General features: G+C 41.2%; 1 protein-coding gene across 1 annotated transcript in view; it reads left to right on the forward strand.

The window, feature by feature from the left end:
• The first annotated feature begins 626 nt into the window (after nt 1–626).
• Wasl (WASP like actin nucleation promoting factor) overlaps nt 627–25,300 on the forward strand; it is a 51,879-nt gene continuing 27,205 nt past the window's right edge. The window contains exon 1 of the mRNA XM_021164665.3: nt 627–1,139. Coding sequence (XP_021020324.1) covers nt 1,032–1,139 — 108 coding nt within the window. The 5' untranslated portion in view covers nt 627–1,031. The remainder of the gene's footprint in view (nt 1,140–25,300) is intronic.

The raw sequence follows: 25,300 nt of genomic DNA on the forward strand, positions 1-25,300 counted from the left end.
CTACACGACATTCCCAAACGCGTGCATTCATCCTGAATTAAAGAGACAACAAGGTGCTTCCAACTTGAGATAGAGAAAGATTGAGAGGGGTAGTTTCCAATTCACAAGGCAAGGAAAAAACTACACACACCTATCCCACGAGATCCGCCAGGCGGGTGGTGGACGCCTTTTGCGAGTCTGTTTTTGACATCTCTGAAGATGTCTTTTCTGATCTTAGCACTGTCCCTCCACGCCCCGTTGGCGGCCGGGACTAAGATCTAGAAACCCGAGGCACCTGCGGCTCTGACCAAAACCACGCCGGCCGACCTTTCTCTCCAGCTAATCTAGACCTCCCTGACAGGCGGCCTGAGTTTCTCGCTTCGATGCCTAACAAACACTGGCTACGCGGACCGGACGCTCCGCAAAGGTGGGCGCTGCTGCAAGGGGGCGTCCGGCTCCGCAGCGTAGGAGACCCGCCAGCCCTGCCTCGCTCTGAGTCTGCGCACGCGCGCGGTGGTCATTGGTGGGGGCGACTAGCTTGCAACAAGGCCTCAACCGGGATGAGCCTTGCCGCTTCCGGAAGGGGCGGGGCCTGGGTAGGACACGCCCTGGCACGCAGCAACCGAGGGGGTGTCCCGCCTTGCCGAGTTTCCGGCGCTCTCCCCCGCGTCCCGCGTCCCGTGGTCTCGCCCGCCCCCGCTGCCATGTTGGATTGTGCGGCTGCCGCCGCCGCCGCCGCCGCCGCCGCCGCTGCCGCCGCCGCCGCCAGAGGACTGGAGGAGTAGGGAGTTTAGCGCAGCCGCCGGAGTGCTAGGACAACGACCATCCAGCCCGAGCGGAGCAGGGCGGGAGCCCGGAGCTTCCCTGTCGGCGCGCGGCCCGAGGGCGCCTGCCGTCAGCTCCTTCCCTCGGCCTCCGCGCGCCGGAGGAGCGACGACGGGATGCTGCGGCTGTGACCGCTGGCTCGCGCCCCTGTCACCCAGAGTGGGACCCGAGTGCTCGCCCGCCGCCAGAAGTGACGACCCTGGACGCTCCACCCCAGCGGCGACACCATGAGCTCGGGCCAGCAGCCCCCGCGGAGGGTCACCAACGTGGGCTCCCTGCTGCTCACCCCGCAAGAGAACGAGTCTCTCTTCTCCTTCCTCGGCAAGAAATGTGTGGTCAGTAGCCGAGACCCCCCCCCCCCCCCGTCGCCATCCCCAACGTCTCCTGGCGGGTTCGGGCTGGAGGGGTGGGGGGGACTCAAGGGTAGGAGGGAGAAGGGGGGCGGGCTCGGCACGGCTAGGGTGCTGCTGCTGCGGGCCAGGCCTCCAGCCTCCCGGGCCCTGGGGCTCCCCTCACCCTGCTCCCCGGGTGCAGGCCTGCCCGGCCGGGAGCCACCTCCCCCAGCTGCTGGAGAACAAGGGAGTGTCACCTCCGTAGGCCTGCCCAGTAGCCCAGGTCGGCCGGGCCGGGCTGGGTCCGTGCCCTTGCTGCAGGTTCAAACTTTACTCTAGACCACAAGGGGATTTTCTTCGTGCATCAGCAACTTAAGATCTCAGGACAGGATCCCAGCATTGCCCCTTGCTTCACTTTCCACTTCTGGATCTGGGTTATCTTCCTTAACAATGCTAGAGGTTTTTGGAGTGAATAGATGGGGAAAGAAGCGAATCGGATTTTCGGTCCGCCTTAGGATTCCGGGAGAGGATAAAGTGCAGTGCAGGTTCATGGACACTTAGGATCAGAGCAAGGACAGGAAATGCGCCTGCTCCCAATTGCAAAACAACAAACAAACAAAAAAAAAAAAAAACGGGGTTTATTTCTCCAGCAGAAACTAGGCCTAGTTTCTGCTCTCCGCCCCACTGTGAGTTTTTCTTTTCCTCCCTTGCGTTGTGGGGTGGGGTGTGGGGAGCTGTTCTCTCCAAAGCCATGCGTAGGGAAGCGACAGTTTCTAATAGCTCACGGCCTTTGGGATCAAAAGTGGTTCTGAGTTTGGTGCTGTGAGGAGGCCCATTCCAACCCCAGATGGCGGATTGGGAGCAAGCAGTTCTGTGGGAAGGGGAATGGGTGTTGTTGACGGAAGCATTCATTACATTGGCTGCAGGCCTTCTGGGGGTGGGGAGGTTCTCTGGGTGAAGGCCTTATCTTGATCTTCCTGAGGTGACTGAGTTGAAAGGGGGATTGTTGGAATGCTAGCCGGCTCCCTTTCTGCCGTGTTTGCTAGCTCTCGCAGAGCGTGTGTCTCTGGAACCCAGGAAACACCCGGAGAAGTTTCAGCCGAGCAGAACCATTTCATATCCTCCCTGAGCAATGTTGGAGATGTCAGAGTCAGACTACACCTCCTGAAGAAGTTAAGAGGAGACAGTTTGTGGAAAGTTACAGATTAATTGTTAACTTCATGAGCTGACTGTTCATATCGACTTTGGGAAACCAAATCATTCCATCGGACTTAAGATGTATTTCTTGTTCTAAAATTTAAACTTTAAAGAACACTGCGTTCACTGACTAAAGTAGAAAACAGTGGTTCAAAAAAAGAAGAAAAAGAGTTTGGGAGAAAACTTACTTTAAAGATGAACCGAGTCCGTCCTCTATAGTTCTTTAAACAAATGAGAAAATGGAGCTCTTGGCCCCAAGTCACATAGTAATTTAGGAATGTAACTGGAACTATATGCCCAGTTACTTTGTACTTTCCACTACATCATGTTGTTTGGTGAGGATTTTGTTCCCCTTATTGATTTGTCTCTCAAAGGGGTGTTAAAGGAATAACTACTTCATTTTTTACATAAAATTAATAGAAATAAAATGTAAATTTCTTAAAGCAGCATTAATTTTTGCATAATTTTCAGCTTAGGGAAACCTTTTTTTTATTTTTAGTTTTAGTTTAATATGAGCTGCCTGCGAGCAGGGTAGAGGTCAGCTTTGCTGGTCTAGTACCTTTAGTCTACAGTCTATCAAACATTAAGTAGCTCACGGTGTTCACATACCAGGCCCATGAACTTCAGGCATGGCAGACATTCATTTGTGTTCTAGTGTATGCGTTGCTCAGAGCTTACTGTAGTGTTTACCCAGGGTTTCAAGGAAATGACAGATGTGGGAGTATATTTCTATAGACAAAGATAGCACGGCTCACTGTAAGCATAAGTGGGTTACTGAAATGGTTACAAGTAGTCAGTGCTCAATTTCTTTACATTATATATTATTAATCAACTTTACCTTTTGAATTGCAGTAACTTAAAACCGCATTGTTGTTGCTTTCTCTTGTGAAAATTACTGTAAAATATGAAGCCTTTGGCTTAATAGAGAGCAATGTAAAATTGCTGTTATGGAATAATCCTTATAGGCTTTGCTCAATGTCTTTTTTTGCTTTTTGTTTTGTTTGTTTGTTTGTAGTTTAAAGCAATAGTGAAATAAATGCATTCTCATAAATCAAGCAGTAAATTTACAGGTCAGACCAAATATAATAAGCAGATACATTGAGAGCTCTATCTACAAAGTTAAGAAATGAAACCATTATATGGTGCCAGATTTTAAGTAAGTTCTTCATCCCTTCTTTCATCGAACAAACGTGCATTGGGTAATTGGATGATGAGGTCAAAAATCAAGATTGATGCTTGCCCTCAGGGAACTTGGTGTTTGAAGAGGGAAACAACACGTAAACTGATGAGTCAGTCAGTCAGTCCTTTACAAGACCGACAAGATAGCTTTGTAGTCTAGTCAGGCAGTGTGGGTTTAAGCTCCCGGTCAATTTGAACAAGCCTCTTTACTTTCCTGCTCTGTCTTTGCTTTTTCTACCTGTAAAGTTAGAATGCTGTCTCATGCAGTGGTCGTGCTGGTAGGGAGTATATATAAATCTCTGAAAACTTGTTAGAAACGGATGGAGAACTATTGAGTGATGGGAGAGTAAAGGGAAAGTTTGATAGAATGGGCAACATCTGAGCAAGATTAACAGGTGCTAAGTAGGTTGATAAATGACAAGAAAGGACTTGGAAAATAAGAGTTTGTTAGGGAACAGGGATTCTGCCTGTATTTCCACGTTCATGTATATATTGGAATCACTGTAGAAATATTAGACATGTGTGGGTAGGTTCTATTCCTTGATAATTAGGTTTCCTAGGTCTGAGGTAGAGCTTGATTATTTTTTTTTTAATCCAGGTTAGTGGGAAGATTTGAATATATACTACAATTTGAGAGTAGAAGTTTATTTCTGTGGGTAATTCTAGAATTGACCCATTGGAAACATTGGATGTCACATTGACAATCATAGGCTTTCTTTTGCTCGAGTTTGAGTTTTGTGAGTTAAAGTTAAAACAAGTTCTTTGACTTCAGCAGTTCTTTGTATTAAGATGTCAAGGTACATTCCATAACTAAGAGACAGGTACAGTTGAGGAAGCATTGTTAGTGGTGAGCCACATATAGGTCAGGGCTCACTTTGACAGTATACTTGGGTAAGGTGAAGGCAGTGTAGAAATGAACTATGGATTGTGAGAGGTATGACACAGGACATCCCGAAAGTGTTTGTAGATGCCCCTGTAAAGTAATAATGAGCCTGAACTAAAGCAGTTTATAGGTAGAGAAGTCAAAAGACTCTTAGAATGATTAAGTCCCACTTAGATGTAGAGGGTGAGGCAAGGGAACTGCAGTAAAGGCGGATATTAAAGGAGAGCAGAGAAGTATGTAGGCACATACATTTCTCATTTTCTGGAAATAATTCATTTTATGGAAGAAATGACTCTTAGAAATCTGTTGCTATGGTATAGTTTCAATAAATAGACTTTATGGAAATTAGGATTTCATTTAAAGTCAAATGTAATAAGTGAATATGTGAATAACTTGCATGGAGTTAATAGTTCTAATGGTATCATTACCTGGAAGTATAGTCTCATAAACTTAAAGAGCAAGATTCACTTATCTTATTTTAAAGTACTGCTGACTTTCAGGTAGAGTAATAGCTAACTTGTGCAAGGCACGTGTACATTCACCCTTCTTCATTCCTCCATGTGGAGTTTAATATCTGTAGTTCCCAGTAAGGAGCGGGGAAAGTAAAACCTGTGGCCACTTGGGTCCAGCCCCCTTTCTGAATGGTTTGAAACTGGTGAGGATTGGCCGACTTTTCCCTGCTATACTCACCTGTTTGTTTGGTTTATTTCCTTGTTTTGTTTTTAACTATTAGTGATTGTTAAGACACTATTAGTGTCTTTTCTTAATCAGTAAGAGTTTTGCCTTAATTTCTTTTACTTCCTTAGCCCTGTTTTTATTGCTCATCTTCATTAGTTAAATTGTGTTTCCTCACTTTGTATGCAGTTCTAGGAGATGGACCTAAAATCTTGGTATTTTTCTATAATTTTCACATCACATACTTTTTTTATTTTGGTTTTTCTAGACAGGGTTTCTCTGTGTTGTCCTGGAACTCGCTCTGTAGACCAGGCTGGCCTTGAACTCAGAAATCCGCCTGCCTCTGCCTCCCAAGTGCTGAGATTAAAGGCGTGTGCCACCACGCCCGGCCACATACTTCTTGATTGAATAATTATAATTGGTCATTTGATTCAGACTTAGGAGCCTAGTCAGCATTTCTCACTGCTTGATCAAATTGTAAAAAACTTCATATTCTTGACAGATACTATTACCTGGAGTTCAGTTTCTTCATTAAGCAAAGTGGTTTCATTCCCCTGCTAAGCTAATATCTTCTTGATGATGGCCTGCATTAATTAAGGCAAGGGTGGTAGAATAAAGTAGGATATGCCTTTCTCTTTGAGCAATGAGGAAAGAAAGCTAAAGTTCACTGGATTTGGAATATACAACCATGAAAAGTGCCCTCCTCTGTGGTAGGAAGAAGGTAAGGACCAAAGTATGACAGAGAAGGGAAGATTGGAGCCTACTTTGTTGTGTAGAGTGGACACATTTCCCAACCGTCACATCTACATCTATCGGTCTTACTGAGAGGTTTTAAAGAATTTCATAGTTAGAATGGGTGCCACCTATGAAGTACTTTAGGGATTTGTAGAAGCATGGGAAGAGAGTTGTTACTGAAATTAGTGTTCCTTTACATTTCCCATTGATGGAAAAAAAATTTAGATCAGTTGTAGCAATTTTGTTTTAAGTCAGTTAAGTATGAAGTCTATAAAGAAGAGCCTTTCAATAGACCTCTTTAAGGAGGTTCATACTTGTTCTTCTTAAGCCGGTCCCTGCCCCCTTGTTCTGCCACTAATTTGTTCCTCTGTTATGGACAGTGTTGGATATTTTATTTAAAATACAGCATTCCAAAAGTTATCCTTTAGCTTTAAAATACTACTTACAATTAATACAGACTTGTTGAGTGGAGAAATAAAATGAAGTCTACTGGAATAATACAGAACACCTAGGACCTTCATTATTACCTGTGTCAGAAAACGTTGGCTGACGTCCTGAAGAGAGGAGTGGCATCCCGTGCCCATGGTGCTGCTGAACAGCTTCTATCATGTAGTCAGTATTGTATGTTCAGAAACAGAATATGTATGTATTTATTGAGACAAGGTCAATAAATATAGCGCAGACTAGTCTCAAACTTAGGATATAGGTGTGACTGAACTTTAATTCCTAATCTTGTGCCACTAACTCCAGAGTTAGGGATTGCAGATGTGTAACCGTGACAGCCTAACAGTTAGGGTGTAAAGCATGGTATATTTCAAGTTATAAAACCTGGGAAGAGTAAGATTCAAATGAAACACATGTTGATAATATCTCATTTGTTTTTTTTTTTTCTGTCCATATTCCACAGATTTTTAAATAAATGATTTTAATGGAAGCATGGTGCTTGCTTTTTCAATTTTAGGTAGAAAAAATAATTTTAAAAGAGTAGATGAAGTTGAGCTTTGTTACATAATATTTTGTAGCTCTAAAAGTCACATCTTTCTTCCCATATTTAACAACCTAGTATTATTTTTACTATAAAGATTCTGGAAGCAACACAAGTCAGTGCATTCTTATTTACCTTTATAAGGTATGCACTGTTATTTGTAAATATAACTTTTTACTGGTTTACAAATAACCTAAAATAGTAATTATTTAACTGGTATTAGTTATTAAATAGAAGCTGTTTGGTATCTTCAACTGTATTCATAAATGGTGCATAACAAGAATAAATCTTGTTTATTGCATCACTATCAATAACTTACAGAACTAGGGGATGATTCCATCATTTTAATGGTAATAAATGGTAGTAAAAAAATAAATAGCACTCTAACCTCACTTTTTAATTTTCTGTATAAATGTGTGATACAGTGATAACTGGCCTAACATAAGGAAGGTTCTGAGTTTTCAGGTTGGCCAGAAATAGGAAAACTCCCTTTAGAAATAGAGTCAAGTGAAAAATATGTAGTAAGTTTATAGTTTAATTCTCATTACCATTTCAGTATTCTAGACTTTAGGGTTCCTTTGTAGTAGTAATTTGTTTAGACTTGCTAAAGGAATCACATCTGTAAAAGAAATGCTAATGAAAGATTTGCTAGATTGAAACAAAGGGGACATGGTAAGGAAGTCCAGGAACGCATGATAATGTGTTGGGGTTATCACAAAGCTGTATGCTCGGGAACAGTATCAAAGTCTTTCTTTATTTACAAAGTTAAACATTCATCTTAGGTTTGAAAAAGCTGGGATTATTTACAGACAAAATACCAGACCTGTAGTTCCAAATTTTAAAAGTAAAAAAAAATCAAATCTTTACATACTGTTGATGATTGAATATTGAAAGGTCTCAAGGTTACCAAGGGGAACAGTGTAGTCCTTGTGTGACTTGACCAGCACTGGAGCAGGGTGACATACTACTTTTCCGGCTGCTGTGACAAAATGCCTGACAAAAGCAACTTGCAAAACAAAACGTTTATTTTGGCTCACAGTGTGAGGGTGTGGCTCATCACGGAGCTTGGCAGTGTCAGAGCTGTGCTAGCATGCCAGTGAGGCAGAGGGAGTGAACATAGGCTGCCCAGAGGTTACTTGTAGCCTCACTTTCTCCTTTTGTGATGTTTATTCAGTTCATGACCCCCTCTCCCATGGTTGTTACTGCCCATTTAGAATGGTTTTGCCTTCTTCCATTAAGGCTGTCTGAAAATGCCCTCACAGGCACTCCCAGAATCTCTCCTAAGTCATTCCAAACCCAGTGAAGGGACAAGGAAGGTTAATGATCACAAGTGTTTTCCATAAGCAGTTGAAGGACTAGCGAGATGCTTAATTTACCAAAAAATAAAAACAGAGTATTTTATATATTACACAGATCTTTTTTTTATGCTAGAGGTATGTTTCCTTGTCCATTTATACCTATTTTATTCTTTTATTCTTTCATTTAATGCCATTCTATTACATTGTATGAAGGTATAGTTATATGTAATTTATTGGTCTCTATTAATATAATAGATGCTATATTTAACCAGGTACCATAAAACCAGGTAGTTTATAGACCAGTGTATTCTCTCATTGTTTTAGATTGAAATCTCAGATCAGCAGCAGAGTTTGTTCCTTCTGGAGAAACGGACCGTGAATCTATCTCCTACCCGTCTTCCAACTTCTAGTAGCTGCTAGCAATCCTTAAGGTTCCTTGACTCCATCCAGTCTGCCTTTACAAATAACATGGCATGTTGTACTCATTCTGTCTTCTCCACTTACAAGAACACCAGTCATACTGCGTTAGGGCCAGCCTTAATGACTTAAACACCCGCCTTCCCAAATAGGATTGCCTTCACAAGTGTGAGGGTTAGTATTTCAATGTAACTTTCAAGAGGACACAATTCAGCTTGATATCAGTATGTTTTTTGACTTTCAAAGGAAAGTTTTTGTAATATGATAAACATTCAAATGTGCCCTTTCCAGTATTTATATAGAATAAATTGTAAGAACTAAAGCTAGGACACAAGCATTACCATGTGGGCAGATAACTGCCTAATCAGTCCTGTCCTCCACACAATTGTTACAAACTGCTTTTTCATCACTGGCCAGCATTTTCAAGATGTCGTACTGTAGGTGAAAGAATCTCACTGTTTGTTTTGTAGGTTTAGTGAAACTGAACAGCTTTCATATCTGTTGAGCACGCATAGTCTTCTTAGGCCATTTATTTCCTCTTAGTAATTTGGAAGAACTGTTGATTGGTATTGAATAGTAAGTAGTTCATATCATAGTATTTGGGTAATTTGTGGTTTACCTTTTGCTAAAATTATCTTTATGCTAATGGTCACTGAATACTAAATTTTCCTGTGGGTGTTACTGTAATCTTATATCTTTTTTCCCCCTCTGTTTCAAAAGCTTTATTTTCATTTGATTCAAGGTTTGGGAGGTGAGGGGCTCTAGAGCACTTACAGAGTTGTTTAGTGGTAGGAGAGACTCAGATGTCAGCTGACTGCTATAGAGCACAGGGGCCTCTGGTAGGCTTCCAGGACTTCTGGTAGTACTTAAACTTCCCCAGGGACAGCTGGGGCCTAGCCAATCCCATCTTCTTAAGCTTTACCTCCTCATCCTGGAAGTGGCCCTTACAGAAGTTGTAGAAATGAGAGACCCTCAGGTCAGAACCCAGGGCAAGAAGATCCAGAAAGCCCTGGTTCAGGTTCTCCAGCGCCCTAGCTCTACCCCCATTCAGTCTAAGAAGGCTTCTGTACGTCCTCAGCAGCCCGGCCACCAGCTGTTTTGCATCTTGTATTGACAACCCTGAAGCTCTCTTTCTCAGGAGTTTAGGAAGAGATGGTAGCCCAGAGAGGCCGCTGTAGGTTTCCTGAAGGTACAGAAGAACCAGCAGTTACTGTAGCCTCCACCTCTGATCATCAGTGATGCACAGTGTGGGAGATAACTTCACCTATGATGGGGACTGGTTCTGGGGCTGGCAAGAAGGTGCTGCTGGAGAGAGTGGAAGGCAGCTGAAAGTTTAAAAGTAGGGAGTCCCCCATGTCTGTTCTGTAGAAACACTGTTGAAGCAAGACGCAGATCTATCTAGGGCCTTGGATGACTTGCCTTGTTATATCAATATTTTTTATTTAATATATTTACTAATTTTGTTTCACCTTTTGAAAATGGTAATTCAAACTTTTGGGTTTTCAGGTGAACTTAAAGCTAGTTCTATATTCTCTTCTGTTTCTTTCATTTGCTTGCTACTTGTCTGTCTTCAGTGAGTATAGCTTTACAATGATGATATAGCTTGATGAGAGTCAGGCTTTTAGTACACTTTAGTGTTTCCTGTTACATTATTTTGGTTGTACTTAGTACCTAGTACTAAGTATTCTTAGTAGAAAAGAGTGTGCTCTTTCACTAGAAAACAGTTGTTTGATTTACAGTAGCATTGGATTTTAGGTTAATTACAAAGAATTGATACACTGAAACTTCTTGTTAGCTTTGTTACCTGTTGCTGTGGTGAAGGAGAAGACTGACAAAAAGCAACTTAGGAAGAAAGAAGTTACTTTGGCTCACAAGTTAGATTAAAGTCAGCAGATATTTAAGAGTTAGTCACATTAAATCTACAATCAAGATCAGAAAGAAATTAATGCATGCATACTAACTGCCCAGATTGCTTTCTCTATCTTAATTCAGGACCCAAACCCAGACATGTCCACAGGCCAGCCCAATCTAGACAACCCTTCAGTTAGACTCTCTTGTCAGGTGATCGTAGATTGTGCCAAATTGATAATTAAAATTCAGATTTCCTTTGCAGTTTTGTTATTTTCTTAGGCACTACACATTTCTTTAAGTACAAAAATATCGCTCAGATATACTTGTTTAAATAATACTTAAGCGTGCATGTGTGTATACAGACACTGCACTGCCTAGAGTTAACAGCATTCTTCCTGCTCTTCCCCTGTGCGGATTAGGCTCCTCATGAAGATCTTTCTTCTCAGTGGCTTGACTCCCATCCTTTTTTATGCATATCTACATATCTCTATGTATATCTGCATTCTAAAAGCAGTTGTATGAAAAACAGATATATCTATCCCATGCCTTTTAAGAGTATTTTTTTTTAATTTGGAGTCTTAAATGGATGAAAAGCAGACTAAAGTAACTGATTAACAGGTACCATGGCTATCTACAGACAGACAGCCCATCTTGATTGCTCTGTATCTCCCCTCATCCTTTGCTACATTATTTTAAAGACACTGACTCTTCACCATTATATGTCTATCATCCAGTCATTCTAAGTAAAAGATTGATCACTATTATTATCTTTTGAAACAATTGGCTTCTAGTTTCATTGATTTTAGTTTAGTAGATTGATACTACTGTTTTATTTTCTATTTTATTGACTTCTATTCTGGTCCTGTTGTTTTCTTGTGCTTAATTTGCATCTTCTAGGTATTCTTATAGTAGCAAAATTGATGCCTGTACTGTTATTTTTAAAAAGTGAATATAGGGGCAGAAAGCTGACTTATCAGTTAAGAGTATTTACTACTCTTGGAGAAGATTTGGGTTCACTGGAAAGAGAGGCCCCAGTATTGCAAAGTATTGCAAACTTTATATGCCCCAGTACAGGGGAATGCCAGGGCCAAGAAGCGGGGAGTGGGTGGGTAGGGGAGCAGGGCAGGAGGAGGAGGGTATAGGGAACTTTTGGGATAGCATTTGAAATTTGAAATGTATATAAAGAAAATATCTAATAAAATTTTTTTTTAAAAAAGCTATAATCATAGTTTAAAAGCTGTCGCCATTGAATATGTTTCTTTTACTAATCATATTATTTTCTTTTGTTATATCAATTAAAAATAATATATTGCATTTTCCATTTAGCATTCTTGTATATATTTGAATATTTTTCTGACTTGGTTCATTTTCTTTTTTAAAAATAAAAGTCACGTTATTGAAAATAATTTACAAGTCTTAACATGTAGTGGTATTAATGTAGATACTCAAACAAGCTCTTGCCCAGACCCAAAGTCTTTATATCTTAATGTTCGTTCCTTTTCTTGTGTCTGTGATTATAAGCGATTTCCATAAGGAAAGATTTATTTAGGCTCACTCCATTACGGATATAGTCCAGGGCTGGAGAGATGGGTCAGTGGGTAAGAGCGCTGACTGCTCTTCCAAAGGTCCTGAGTGTGCCACAGTGGGTGTGGAGGTCAGAGGACAGTTTGTGGGAGTCGCTTTACGCTTTGTACCATGAGTCCCAGGGTTGGAATTGAGGTCCTCAAGCTTGGCAGCTGGAGCCTTTGACCCATTCAGCTAGCTAGGCAGCCCTTTGTGGAGATTCTAAACCCCAGCAAGTTGACAACCAAAATTAATGATTATAGTGGTCTTAATTATTTTCCTATTCTGAAGAACTTTTGGCATTTCTCATAAGTCAAACTTAGTGGTAGCAAATTTCCTTAATTTCTATTTGAAAAACTACCTTTGATAAACAGTTTGCTGGATACAGAATTCTAAGTTGAGAAGTTTTTTCCTAACATTTTAATTACTTTATGATTCTGAATGTTTGCTTGATTTCTGAAGACAGTTCATTGTAATTCTTGTCTTTATCCTAGAATGAGAGAACATTCTTCAGTGAACTCATCTCCAATGTGTACTTCAAATTGAAGCACATTTAGTGAGCCCTTAACTTTTGAAACTAATAATAACTATGTTTTTCCTTTTTTAAAAAGAAAGATGCAGAGAAGTTTCTGAGGCTTTTTCTCACTTTGGTTAATTGTATTCTGACTGTAATTTTATTGTGGCCCAAAGCTGTGCTCATACTAAGCACCTGGCTAGTGTCAATTGAGTTTGGCGGTTAGGAATTCACTATTGGAATATGTGGCCATAGCAGTAGCTTCATGCATGTACTCATGTACATTCTTACCAGAGGACTCGTGTTCGTGTAGCATTTTATCCTGGTTTTGGTAGTGTTCCATAAGCTCTCTCAGCCCAACCTGTTCCTTTCTAAAAACAAGCTTCTTCACAGAGTGCTAGGAAACAGCTTAAAGTAATCCAGACAGTTATGCAATGCACAGCTGGGAGGTTCTGGAAAGGCTCTGACAGCAGTCAGGTGACTTATTTTAAAATTACTTCTTTCTCACTAGAGACAATGTCCATCATTAAAGATTTACTGTTGTGATTGATGGCTATATAGTGCCTGATAGCCACAAACCATGCAGCTTTAGACAGTTGAAAGGTTGGTACAAACTGAGATGCTCAATATGAAGAAGTATGCTCTGGATTTCAAGACTGAGTATAGAAAGAATGCATCACAGCACACCATGACACCCGATTAATGCTGACATGCAGGAACTTTGCTTAATTTAAATAACGTTTGCTAAAAGTCATTTCACTTCTGTTTGCATTGAGACTACATAAACATTTGAAGTCTCATTTGTCTGCCTTTTACTGGGCAGATTGCTGAGTAAAGTCAACATCAAAGCAGTGACAACCTGTGGATCTTATGCAGAAGTAAGTAGTGCTTATATTTTTGTTCAGACCTTAACAGGCGTTGTTTCACATGAATTACGAAATAAAAGACACCCATGCATACTTACTCTCAGATGACATCCTGTAGGCACACTCACCCTTTCTTTTATGGACTGTTCCCTGTCAGCGCATCATTACCAAAGGACATAATTAATTGTGGATTTAATGCTTCCTTAGGGAAATATTAAGTCCATACATTCCAACACAGTATTGTGTTATAGGAAAGTGGCTTTTTTGATTTGGTTTGCTTTTCTTGTTTTGTTTGTGTTTTGTGTGGAGGTAGGGGTGGGGCTGATAGAAGTGGGAGATAGAAATAAGAGAAACAGGATCCCTGAGGCAAACTGGCTAGCTAGACTGAGTCAGTAAGCTCACTCTGCCTCATTAAATACAGTAGAGAGGGATTGAAGAAAGCAGCACCCAATGTCAACTTTCAGTGTCCATGTGCACACATGCAAATGTGTATATTGCATGCACATGTGCAAAAGGTTTTTGAAGTATAATTTATATGATGTAAAATATGCAGACGAGAAGTGATACACTATGTAAGTTACCTTCAAAATAAGCTTAAGAATATCTAATACTTCAAATAGAGTGTTTCTATCCAATTGTTTTCTTTCTTTGTCATTAAGGCTTTGTTTTGCGTCTATGTTACTACCTAGGTTTTCATTCTTTGCTTACTAATAGTCCGTTGATCTGTGGTATGTTTGCTTATTCTCATATTTATTTAAATCGTCTGTGGTTTTGAGTGGAGTTTCTTTCAGTGTTTACAGAAGAGGCTGCTATAATTGTTTCATGAACTTTATGTACATCTTTGTTTCTAATGAATACCTGGAAGAATTCAGTTACCAAAGGGTGGATGTATATTTCTCTTTATAAAGAACTGTCAGCCAGTGGCCCTGCCAATTTTGACCTTGTAGTTCAGCTGCTTTCTCTTCAACATTTGCTGTGGTCTGTGATTTGGTTGCTGGGAGTGAATATGGAACGGTCTCCCAAGTGAACTTGTTCCCCCTTGAGGACTGCTGATGGCTATGGCTAGTTACCATTTGGGCATTTTGTTCTTTATAGAATTTTCTGCAGTTTGTAATGCTTTATAGCCATTTTTTATGTATTTGGACATATGGCAGCACTTAGAAATGTTTCTGACGTCTAACATTGTCTTTTCTAACGTCACATCCAGTGATATCTTTTGGTTGGCTACTCATTTTAATTATCATAAAGACTACTTTTTTCTTTTTAAAAAATGTTTTTTGATTTCTAAGATGTTTTGACCTATTCTGAATTAAGTGTAATGAGTCTAAGTTTTTCTGTTTAGTTTTATTATTCACCACCTTTTTGTTTTCACACAGAGTGCAGCAAAAGAGTCCTGTGCAGTGACTGTAGGAGCCTTTCATTGCAGACAGATTTTGTCCAGTTTGCTAATTGAGTACAGCGATTTGTAAAGGTTACTTCATTGACTTGGAGCATTTTCTTGGAGCCCTTTTTCTTGCTTAATGGACTTTATTTGTCCTCTTATTTTGTGTTTTTAAAATTTTTTTGTTAGTATAATATTGAATTGATTATTGCATACTTATCCTAAATCTTAAAATCAGTTGTGGTAAGACATACTATTTTTTTCTTTGCCCTGTTGTTGAGCCAGCTGTCTTCCTGGGTAAGTAAACTGTGTGTGGTTATGATTAATATTTCTGTGTTGGTACAGAAATGTTTTTGTTTGTTTGTTTCTTGTTTATTGTGAGGTAGTTTGGTTTTCGGGCCCACGCCCTTTAGTTGGTACTTTTATCTAGGACTGAGCAGGTTAGTAAACATGTTTTAATTTCCTCTTGTAGTAAACCCATTTCTTCTAGGGCTAATGATTAAGAAATACAAGTAAGTTTCTTAGCACAACTTGATACAAGTTCCATTCTAAATAGTTATTAATAGTTTTATTTGGAATTCTGTAGAGAAAACAATCTTAGGATACTTCAGAGAGGAAGTTTCATTTCTGATTTAGAAATACCGCAAAGTAAATTGAGAGCAGTGCGTCATAAGTGTAAAATGGATATAAATCTCACTTTCTGCATTTACACATTCTGTTCCTGGGTATGTTTCCTCAGTGGCAGTGCACTTGCTTAGCAGGCCTGAGACCCTGGGTTCTACACCTAGCACCACAGCGGGGACATGGGTAGGGGGCTGGGGGTTGGGGGATGGGAACTCCTTTCCGTCCTTTACACCATTTACCAAATACAAAGCCTGTTGTATTTTTTTAACCTGAACTTGTATACTAATACATATCATGCAAGAGAAATTCATGAAGCAGAGTAAACTGGAGGCAGAGTATCTCTGAAGGGGCGATTATAATATCTCTGGCAAAGAGAAGTGTAAATCTCAGATCTTGTTGCTACAGTGCTATACTGCTTAGGGGAGAATTGCAGTCTCCTCATGCCCTTTTAGAAAGTAGCAGGACAGTAAATATTTTCTGTGCTGGTACAGAATAGGGCTGAACACTGTGGGCTCCATCATGGGGCAATTTGAATATCAAGTCTACTCCCTTGTATGACAACGAGCATCTTAGTAAAACATGTTTTAATTTCCTCTTGTATGAAGCGTGCTTGTTCTAGGCCTGCTAGCTAAATACAAATGCAAGTCAAGTCAAGCCGCATATATAAAAGGCAGAGCAGCACTTTGTTTATCATTGATTTCTTCCAAGAGTTGAGAAGTAAAAGAATGTGTGTACTGTAGAATGTCTTTAAGAACTGTAGTCTTAGGTAAGGTATTTAAAAAACAAAAAACAAAATGAAACTGACTTTGACTGACTTGATCAAAAAGGAATTTATTGGCTACCACAAGATCTCATGGAATCCAAAATAAAGCAGCAGTGAATCTTGAGCAGCAGTAGGGTCAGTGGATCAGCTCTTGGTCAGCTTCCCTATGTTGCTTGTCATAACCCATTGCTGCTCGAATCAAGAAGTTATTGGGAGCTGATCTGAGTTGAAAGAAATAAAAGAAGGGAAGAAAGCAAGCCCTTATAAGCCTGAATATGCTGCTTATTCAGGGCCATTAAAGGTTGTCTTACGTGGTTATTTGCTATCAGATTAGCAATGCTTTTCTATGTCCTTCCTCTTTGATCGTTTATGTGGAAGGCCAACAAATTAAGCATGGTTGTACATAGATGTAGGTACCTGTCTGTGGCTATATTTAAGGGCTTGGCTAATAGAGAGTTACAAAACAGAATGTCAAACATAGAATTCGAATCCAAAGCCAGTTACTTTTACTTCTTCCTGTTCTGGTTAGGCCTTTACCTCTCTGGGAGACAAAGCTTGCTTGTAACTGTAGCTTCTGTGGCTACATAGCATGGTATTAAGCAATCCTTACTTTTAATTTCAAAGCATGAGGCTCAAATGCTAATTTTTTTCCTAGATTGCAGTTTGTCAGAAAGATGGTCTTTTGCAAGACTAATACCATGATGAGACTTGAACAGGTCATTTAAGTTTTAGAAATCCAAACATATACCTGATTTTAAAGCAAAAATAGCTATGTAAAAATTAACACGTTTCTTATCTACTTGGCTGCATTTCCCAGCTGTTCCTCTCCTCTTTAAATCTAATCACACACAAAAGGACTAGGAAGGTGGCCCTGGGAACTAGTTTCACCTTCATGCTTGCTTAGGGCAAATGCTTAGAACTTTGTTTCATCCTCTGCACATTTGTTATATACTCTTGGCTTTTCATTTTACATCTTATTTGGTTCACATAACCTTCATTAAGAAGAATCTTTTCTTCCTTTCTTTAAAGCCACTTATAATACCCTGTTGTACAGTTAAACTGGTTTGTTTAATGGATTAAGCAAATATTTTTCTTATAGTGCAAATTTTAGTTGTATATAATTTTGGATAATTTTCAGGTTGAAAGATTTAAATTAGTGTAGAATTTTTCAATCCTTAATGATTTTGCTAAAAGTATTTCTTTTTTTTAACATGAGTTACCCTTTATTTACCCTTCCTTAAGTAGACCAAATACTTCATTGAACTGATTTTAACACTTACATGATAAGACTACATTGTATATGTAAACACTTGGATACTATACATTTTATGCACTATTTACTTGGCCCAATGCCCTTTTTTATTGTAGGACACAAACTGTTATTCTGGTGTTTTCTAGATTTTTTTTTTTAACCATGATAACTTGCCTCTTAGGATTCTTACAGGCCAGTTACAACCCCTGCCCCCCTTTAAAAAATACTGTATATTATTTTGCTTCTGTAACATTTCTCATTCCTCAGAAGCTTCTAACTGCAGTGTTTTGTAAGGGAAAAAATAAATTCGTTTGTTTGGGGGCATGTAGTAGCTTTTTGTCTGATCTATTTCTTGGTATTTCCTATCCACTAAAGAAGATTTAGCATAACTCCAACCCTGACCCTTTATAAGAAACCAGTCCACTGGAAAAGAAGACTCACTGGCTCCCATTTTCTCTCCTTCCCTCCCTCCCACTCTTCCCCTCCCCCTTTCTAAGAGAGGTTTAGTCGGCACATTGCAATAGTAGGGGCATAAGCATAGAGGAATTGCCTCTGAGAGAGGGTGGATTATGGGGGCTTTTACTTAAGAACTATTGTCTTTTGACTAGGACAGCCCACCATGCAACTCCTGAACCCTGCCAGGGAAAGGAGAACAGTCTTGAGAGGTGGGCATTTGTTTGGGGGCAGAGGCTGCACTCAGTTATATCATTGAGAGGTGGGCATTTGTTGGGGGCAGAGGCTGCACTCAGTTATATCATTAAGAGGTGGGCATTTGTTGGGGGCAGAGGCTGCACTCAGTTATATCATTGAGAGGTGGGCATTTGTTGGGGGCAGAGGCTGCACTCAGTTATATCATTGAGAGGTGGGCATTTGTTGGGGGCAGAGGCTGCACTCAGTTATATCATTGAGAGGTGGGCATTTGTTGGAGGCAGAGGCTGCACTCAGTTATATCATTGAGAGGTGGGCATTTGTTGAGGGCAGAGGCTGCACTCAGTTATATCATTGAGAGGTGGGCATTTGTTGGGGGCAGAGGCTGCACTCAGTTATATCATTGAGAGGTGGGCATTTGTTGGGGGCAGAGGCTGCACTCAGTTATATCATTGAGAGGTGGGCATTTGTTGGGGGCAGAGGCTGCACTCAGTTATATCATTGAGAGGTGGGCATTTGTTGGGGGCAGAGGCTGCACTCAGTTATATCATTGAGAGGTGGGCATTTGTTGAGGGCAGAGGCTGCACTCAGTTATATCATTGAGAGGTGGGCATTTGTTGGAGGCAGAGGCTGCACTCAGTTATATCATTGAGAGGTGGGCATTTGTTGAGGGCAGAGGCTGCACTCAGTTATATCATTGAGAGGTGGGCATTTGTTGGGGGCAGAGGCTGCACTCAGTTATATCATTGAGAGGTGGGCATTTGTTGGGGGCAGAGGCTGCACTCAGTTATATCATTGAGAGGTGGGCATTTGTTGGGGGCAGAGGCTGCACTCAGTTATATCATTGAGAGGTGGGCATTTGTTGAGGGCAGAGGCTGCACTCAGTTATATCATTGAGAGGTGGGCATTTGTTGGGGGCAGAGGCTGCACTCAGTTATATCATTGAGAGGTGGGCATTTGTTGAGGGCAGAGGCTGCACTCAGTTATATCATTGAGAGGTGGGCATTTGTTGGGGGGCAGAGGCTGCACTCAGTTATATCATTGAGAGGTGGGCATTTGTTGGGGGCAGAGGCTGCACTCAGTTATATCATTGAGAGGTGGGCATTTGTTGGGGGCAGAGGCTGCACTCAGTTATATCATTGAGAGGTGGGCATTTGTTGGGGGCAGAGGCTGCACTCAGTTATATCATTGAGAGGTGGGCATTTGTTGAGGGCAGAGGCTGCACTCAGTTATATCATTGAGAGGTGGGCATTTGTTGGGGGCAGAGGCTGCACTCAGTTATATCATTGAGAGGTGGGCATTTGTTTGGGGGCAGAGGCTGCACTCAGTTATATCATTGAGAGGTGGGCATTTGTTGGGGGCAGAGGCTGCACTCAGTTATATCATTGAGAGGTGGGCATTTGTTGGGGGCAGAGGCTGCACTCAGTTATATCATTGAGAAGTGGGCATTTGTTGAGGGCAGAGGCTGCACTCAGTTATATCATTGAGAGGTGGGCATTTGTTGGGGGCAGAGGCTGCACTCAGTTATATCATTGAGAGGTGGGCATATGTTGGGGGCAGAGGCTGCACTCAGTTATATCATTGAGAGGTGGGCATTTGTTGAGGGCAGAGGCTGCACTCAGTTATATCATTGAGAAGTGGGCATTTGTTGAGGGCAGAGGCTGCACTCAGTTATATCATTGAGAGGTGGGCATTTGTTGGGGGCAGAGGCTGCACTCAGTTATATCAATCATTGAGGTACTCAGAGTTGGTGGCAAAGCAGCATGGAAGAACTTGTACTGTAGAAACTTCCTGATAGGGCTTGTTCTGTTTTGTTGAGTTACAGCTTTCGTTCTACGTTCCTCCAACAGAGAAAATAGTTCAGTTTGGGGAAGCTGATTGGAGGTATTTTCCTCATTGGTGTCTTAGAACTGAGCAGGAGCAGCACAGGGAGGACCACCCCTACCTATCATTTGTTAACTCTGGCAAGGCCTCTGTGAGGAACCATAAAAAGAGAACTATACTTTAGTAGAATGCCTTCTTAGCTAGCCCAGAAAGCAAAAAGTATCTGGGAAGTCCCATGGTGGGGCTTAATAGCCTTGTCAAAGCATCATATTGAGATGGAACTGTTGAACCCAGTATGATGTCAGTGCCGGGCAAGTCATTGAGTGAACAAGATCAGTCTCAGGAGGACTGACCAGAAGAAAAAGTACAGTGTTCCAGCCTGTGTGTCAGTGTCCTAGAAACCTTCCTGGGAGTGGTAGAAGATTAAGAGGAAAGACACAAGAAACTGAAGCTGAGATCTGGTGGGCCATGCATTTGGATAGAGATGTATCTATCAACCTCTTAAATATTCAGTACATTTACATGAATGAGGAAGCAGTTAGATAATCTTAGAGGGGATTCTCTGTATGGGAATAGCCTGGGGGGGGGGGGGTATGATCCTGCTGTCAATAGGACCAAGAATGTGGTTTTATCACACACTGATTTTAACTAAAAGTCAACAGTTGGTCAGCATCTATATTAGGACCAGGGAAGGCCTTGTCATTCCCCTAAGCCAGACCCAGTCTTTATCATTCCCATCTGAAGTATTGTCCCTGACATGACAGTGTTCATGTCATGGATGCTCATTCTGGGGTAAACTTAGTCCCCACACTATAGGGTGTTGTTGTCCTAGTTAGTTTTGTCAATTTGGCATAGCCCAGAGTTATGGGATTGGCCTATGAACATGTCTGCAGGGGAATTTGTTTTGTTTTGTTTTGTTTTTTGTTGGTTTGTGTTTTATAATTGATGTCTGAGGGCCCAGTCTACCGTGGATAGTGTCATCTCTGGCCAGTGGTCTTGAGCTGTGTAAGAAAGCTAGCATGGACCTGTGACCAAGCAAACAGTGTTCCTCCGTGGTTTCTGCTCACAGTCTTGCTGGAGATTTTTGACTTCTCAGTGATGTGGACTGTGTCCATGTGAAAGCCAAACAAAATTTTCCCTAAGTTTCTTTTAATCATAGTGTTTGTCACAGAAATAAGAATGAAACTAGAACAAGTGTAGAAAAGTATCTGCCCTGCTACTCGGTGAGAACAAAGATTGATGGAGAGAAAGATGTCAGCCCTTCTGTATAGGTTAAGAATAGTAGGCCCACCCCATTTCAGCCTTTCAGCTTTCACCACACAATTGCCTTGGCCAGAGATCTGGGCTAGTGATTTTATTAGCAAATTTTCTGTTGCTGTGATAAAACAATATGACCAGAAGCAACTTAAGGGAGAAATGGTTTATTTCGTCTTTTGGTTCCAGAGGGATAAGAGCCTGCCATGGCAGGAAGACATGGTAGAGAGCAACAAGCATGGTGGTTGGAACAGGAAGCTGAGAGTGCACAGCCTTAACTACCTGTGTGAAGCAGAGAACAAACTAACCACCCACACCTTCCTGAACAGTGCCACTGAACTAGGGGCCTTAAGTATTGAAGTATCTAAGCCGGGGGGAAGGGGAGAGGGTTCACATCCAAACCACTGCTCCAGGACAGGAACGCCCTTCCAGCGAAAGACCTGTTAAAAAGAGACCTGATCCTAGGGCTGCAGGAGTTATCTGTACAACAGGGGAGCTGAGAATATACCACTTACTTGGGCACCCAGCCTTGGTGGGGTCACCTCAGTTATCTCCAGCTACAGAAGACAGTAGAGAAGAGGAGACCAGATCACTCACCTCTCGGGGTGCTAGCAAGCATGCACAGAAGTAGGTGGCCCAGGCTTGAGTCTGGAGAAATGTAAGAGGAGAGTTGAGGTTACTGCCCTACTTACTGGCCACCACACATAGCAAGAAGTAGCCAGCCTTGAGTGGATTTGGTCATCAGACCAGAGTAGAGGAAGACAACCTTACAGAGTACACTAGAAGAAGCGGTAGACAAGAGCTGCAGCACAACTTCCTGGTTTCTTGTTATTGAAGCTGATTAAATTGTCTTGCTTGACAGACTTATTGCATATTTTTTCAGTACCTCAAATACTAATATGTGTGTAGGGGTGGGAGGTTGCTGGGATCATCCCCAGGGTGTGTTAAGCAAAGTGTTTTACCAACTTGTCCAATCATTTTGCTTTTAATCTTTGTATAATTTGTGATTTTAGGAGATGACAATCTGGTAGTAAGGCCTAAGTGAACACATTGCAGAAGTACAAAGAATAAACCTCTCCCAGACTATAAAAGGGTATGCATTTCACATTTAGGAGCACACATCTTGAGAGGAAGGGTCAGAACATGAGAGAGGACCCTGACCACTGATATAATCTTTTCTATCTTAAGCCCCGTAAGACTGGGGCTGCAATGTACGATTCTTACTATGACTGGAAACTATTTCCCTTACCATTTTGCTCACACTCTATACTGATCAGACATATGGAACTTCATTTTAATAAGGGTGTCTTGGGATTTTATTGCTATGAAGAGACACCTTGACCCCAGCAGCTCTTATAAAGGAAAACATTTAGTTGGTGCTGGCTTACAGTTTCAGAGGTGTAGTCTATTAATGTCATGGCAGGAAGCATGGTGGTGTGCAGGCAGATGTGGTGCTGGAGAAGGAGCTGAGAGTTCTGCATCTAGATCTGAAGGCAGCAGGAAGTGAACTGGCTTGAGTTTCTAAGACCTTAAAGCCTACCCCATAGTGATACAACTCCTCCAACAAAGCCATGCATACACCAACAAGGCCATATCTCCTAATAGCACCACTTCCTATGGACACAAAGGGCTACCAGATTGATAGAAGATTCATACATAAGGTTAGATGAGGAATGACTAAAATAGTTTGAGCTGAGGAAGAGATGACCTCGTAAGTAAAGTTACTGAAGATACATCTTGGAGAAGTCAACATGCTAATCGCCCCTCTCCAGTAAAAATTATTCTGTAAGTAAGGGAGACCTGCATGTTGGTAGTTCTGCTATTAGTTAGAGCAACTATACCTGTCACAGAGCAGAGAAAACAGCTAAAGACTCAGTATTTTCTACATAACTGCTAAATAGCAAAATTCTCTTATTGCTGGAACATAAAGGTATTTTTGAGTTTTGAACCTCCAATAGAAATCATACATTTTAAACAAATACTGTAAAATCACTTATTAACTATGCCCTCTGAAGGGGATTCTTATGCCAGTAGGGGAGAATCCCTTCCAACAAGCATCTTGTGGTTCCTGCCTGGCTTTATCTAGTTGATTTTGGAATTGCTGGCTGCTGTTTCCCTAAGTGGGTGAGGTTACTTGGCATTAAGAGTTATTTCATGAAATGTGATTTGAAAACTGGATTTAGTTGTTAATTTTCCCTAGGTATAAAATTCTCTTTTTCTGGTTGCATCGTTTTTTGCTTTAAGCCAATGTAAGTAAGTTTTGTGTCTTTTATATAGTTTGGAGGGACTCCCCCCAGGAAAAGGTATCAGCACTAAATATAAATTTAGCATTTATTTAACAAAATTCAGAAAGACTCTGTTCTTTAGTGAAAATGGGCTGTGTGCTTGAAAACATGTATGAGGGGGTGACAGAAGCACTTTGACTCTGGCATCCTGCAATAATCAGATCTTCCAAACAGCCACCATATCTGCCTCCCACCTTGTCCCAAACTGCCCATGGGAGAAGCATTAGTAGTTACCTCCACTATCCTCTTCAGTCCAAACTTGAGGATTTCCTGTAATCCAACAAACTTCAAGAGGATGTTTCTACCTTGCCTTAGATCAGTCAGTTCCCAGATAAAAGACAACATTGGAGCTGAGCAGATATCAACCATCTATGGCTATTTTGTCTACTTCCCTGTAAACTACCCTGAAATATGACTTGCCATGTTCCATCTGGGCCATTCCTGCTTCTGTTTGCCAGCCCTTGTGGCCATGTTTTCACGATTCACCTACCCTGTGGTGTCCTCTTCTCTCCACCTCTCTTTTCCCCTCCTGGTCTTTGCCTCAGAAAGCCTGGGAACCAAAACCCCACCTACCTCTCCTCTGCCCAGCTCTAGGCTGTAGGCATCTTTATTCAACTAATAGTTTTAAACTAAGGAGCAAGGTTACTTGGTGTCCCTGAGAATCTCCTAGTCCCTAGTGGCAACCAGTCTTTGGGGGCAGTATTTAGCATTGCAACACTGCAAAAGACCAAACCTCAACAGTGCCCCTCCTACTTGTGTCTAAGGTGACTCTCTAGTGGGAAACTCAGGAGACTACAGCAAGCCTTGCCATTCATTTGTAGTTAATAGTGACTGTCATTGTGGTTGCAGGTAATTGTAAAAATCTTCAAGGTGATTTGCAGTTTGTCATGAATTTGCATTTTCAGCACCTCCTGAGACTTGAGTAAGGGTTGTAATTTTTGAGTGATCTTTCTCTATATAACATACTGCAATCAATGAGGGGTTTTTTTGTCTATAAAGTTTCTTTAGCAATGTCTTCTCCCCTCAAATCTGTTCTGATAATAATAGTAAGGCCTAAAGTTTTTGTGATTTATTTCAAGTTGAAAGTACATGTCTATTCCAACCAAAATAGAGAAAAAAAGCTAGAACTACTTGTTAGAGGTGATAGGTTCTTTAATATAAGCAGTCTTCAGTGTCCCTTCCCTTTGCTGCAAACAAGCCACCTACTTCTTTATGACTTGAAACAGTACCAGTTGATTTCTCACCATTTGGCAAGTGAGCTCATTATTGGTGGCACCTATAGTTTTTCTTTGATCCCAGGTTTTTAAAACAACTCTGCCTTCCAGGAAATTAGATCACAATATGCAAATACTTTCCAAACATTCATTTATTTGCTGATGTACTTTTGGTCAAAAAAATTTCATGGACAGTTCCAGAGTGAACAGAAAGAAGACAGGTGGGAGCGTGCATGCCTGGCGAGGCTCCAGGAGCCAGTCTCCAATAAACATTATCAAACTATGGCTGTTTATCAGTTTAAACTGAGTTAAACTGAGTTTGGTGTTATGTTAGCAGTAGTGTTAAGTTTTCCCCTTCTATGTTTCCTTCACTCCCCAGTCCCTCAGTGCCCCAAAGTGCCCAAGCACCTAACCTCTCTGCCGTCCCCCACCCCACCCATCTGTTTTCATCTTTTAGGTTAAATAGTACTTTAGGAAATCCTTTCTTTTATATTTAGGTTTTTGAGTTTTTCTTGCATAACCACGTTACCCCTCTGTAACAGTTACAGTGTTCTTAGACTACATGTTCACAAGGATTAAGTCTGTCCAGTTTATTTCTGTTTTCAACTCCATTTGGAGTCCTGCCTTCTCCTATATCATCCTGCCTATGTAGTAATTAGCTAATAAACACTTGGTAAATCAATATTCTTCCATAGTAGTTTCTGCATAGCTAATATGCAGTGGTGGGGTGGTTGCAGACCATTTTGCTCATTGTGT

Source organism: Mus caroli, unplaced genomic scaffold (assembly GCF_978045245.1).
Source record: "Mus caroli unplaced genomic scaffold, Mus_caroli_1 scaffold_7, whole genome shotgun sequence".
Taxonomy (NCBI): domain Eukaryota; kingdom Metazoa; phylum Chordata; class Mammalia; order Rodentia; family Muridae; genus Mus; species Mus caroli.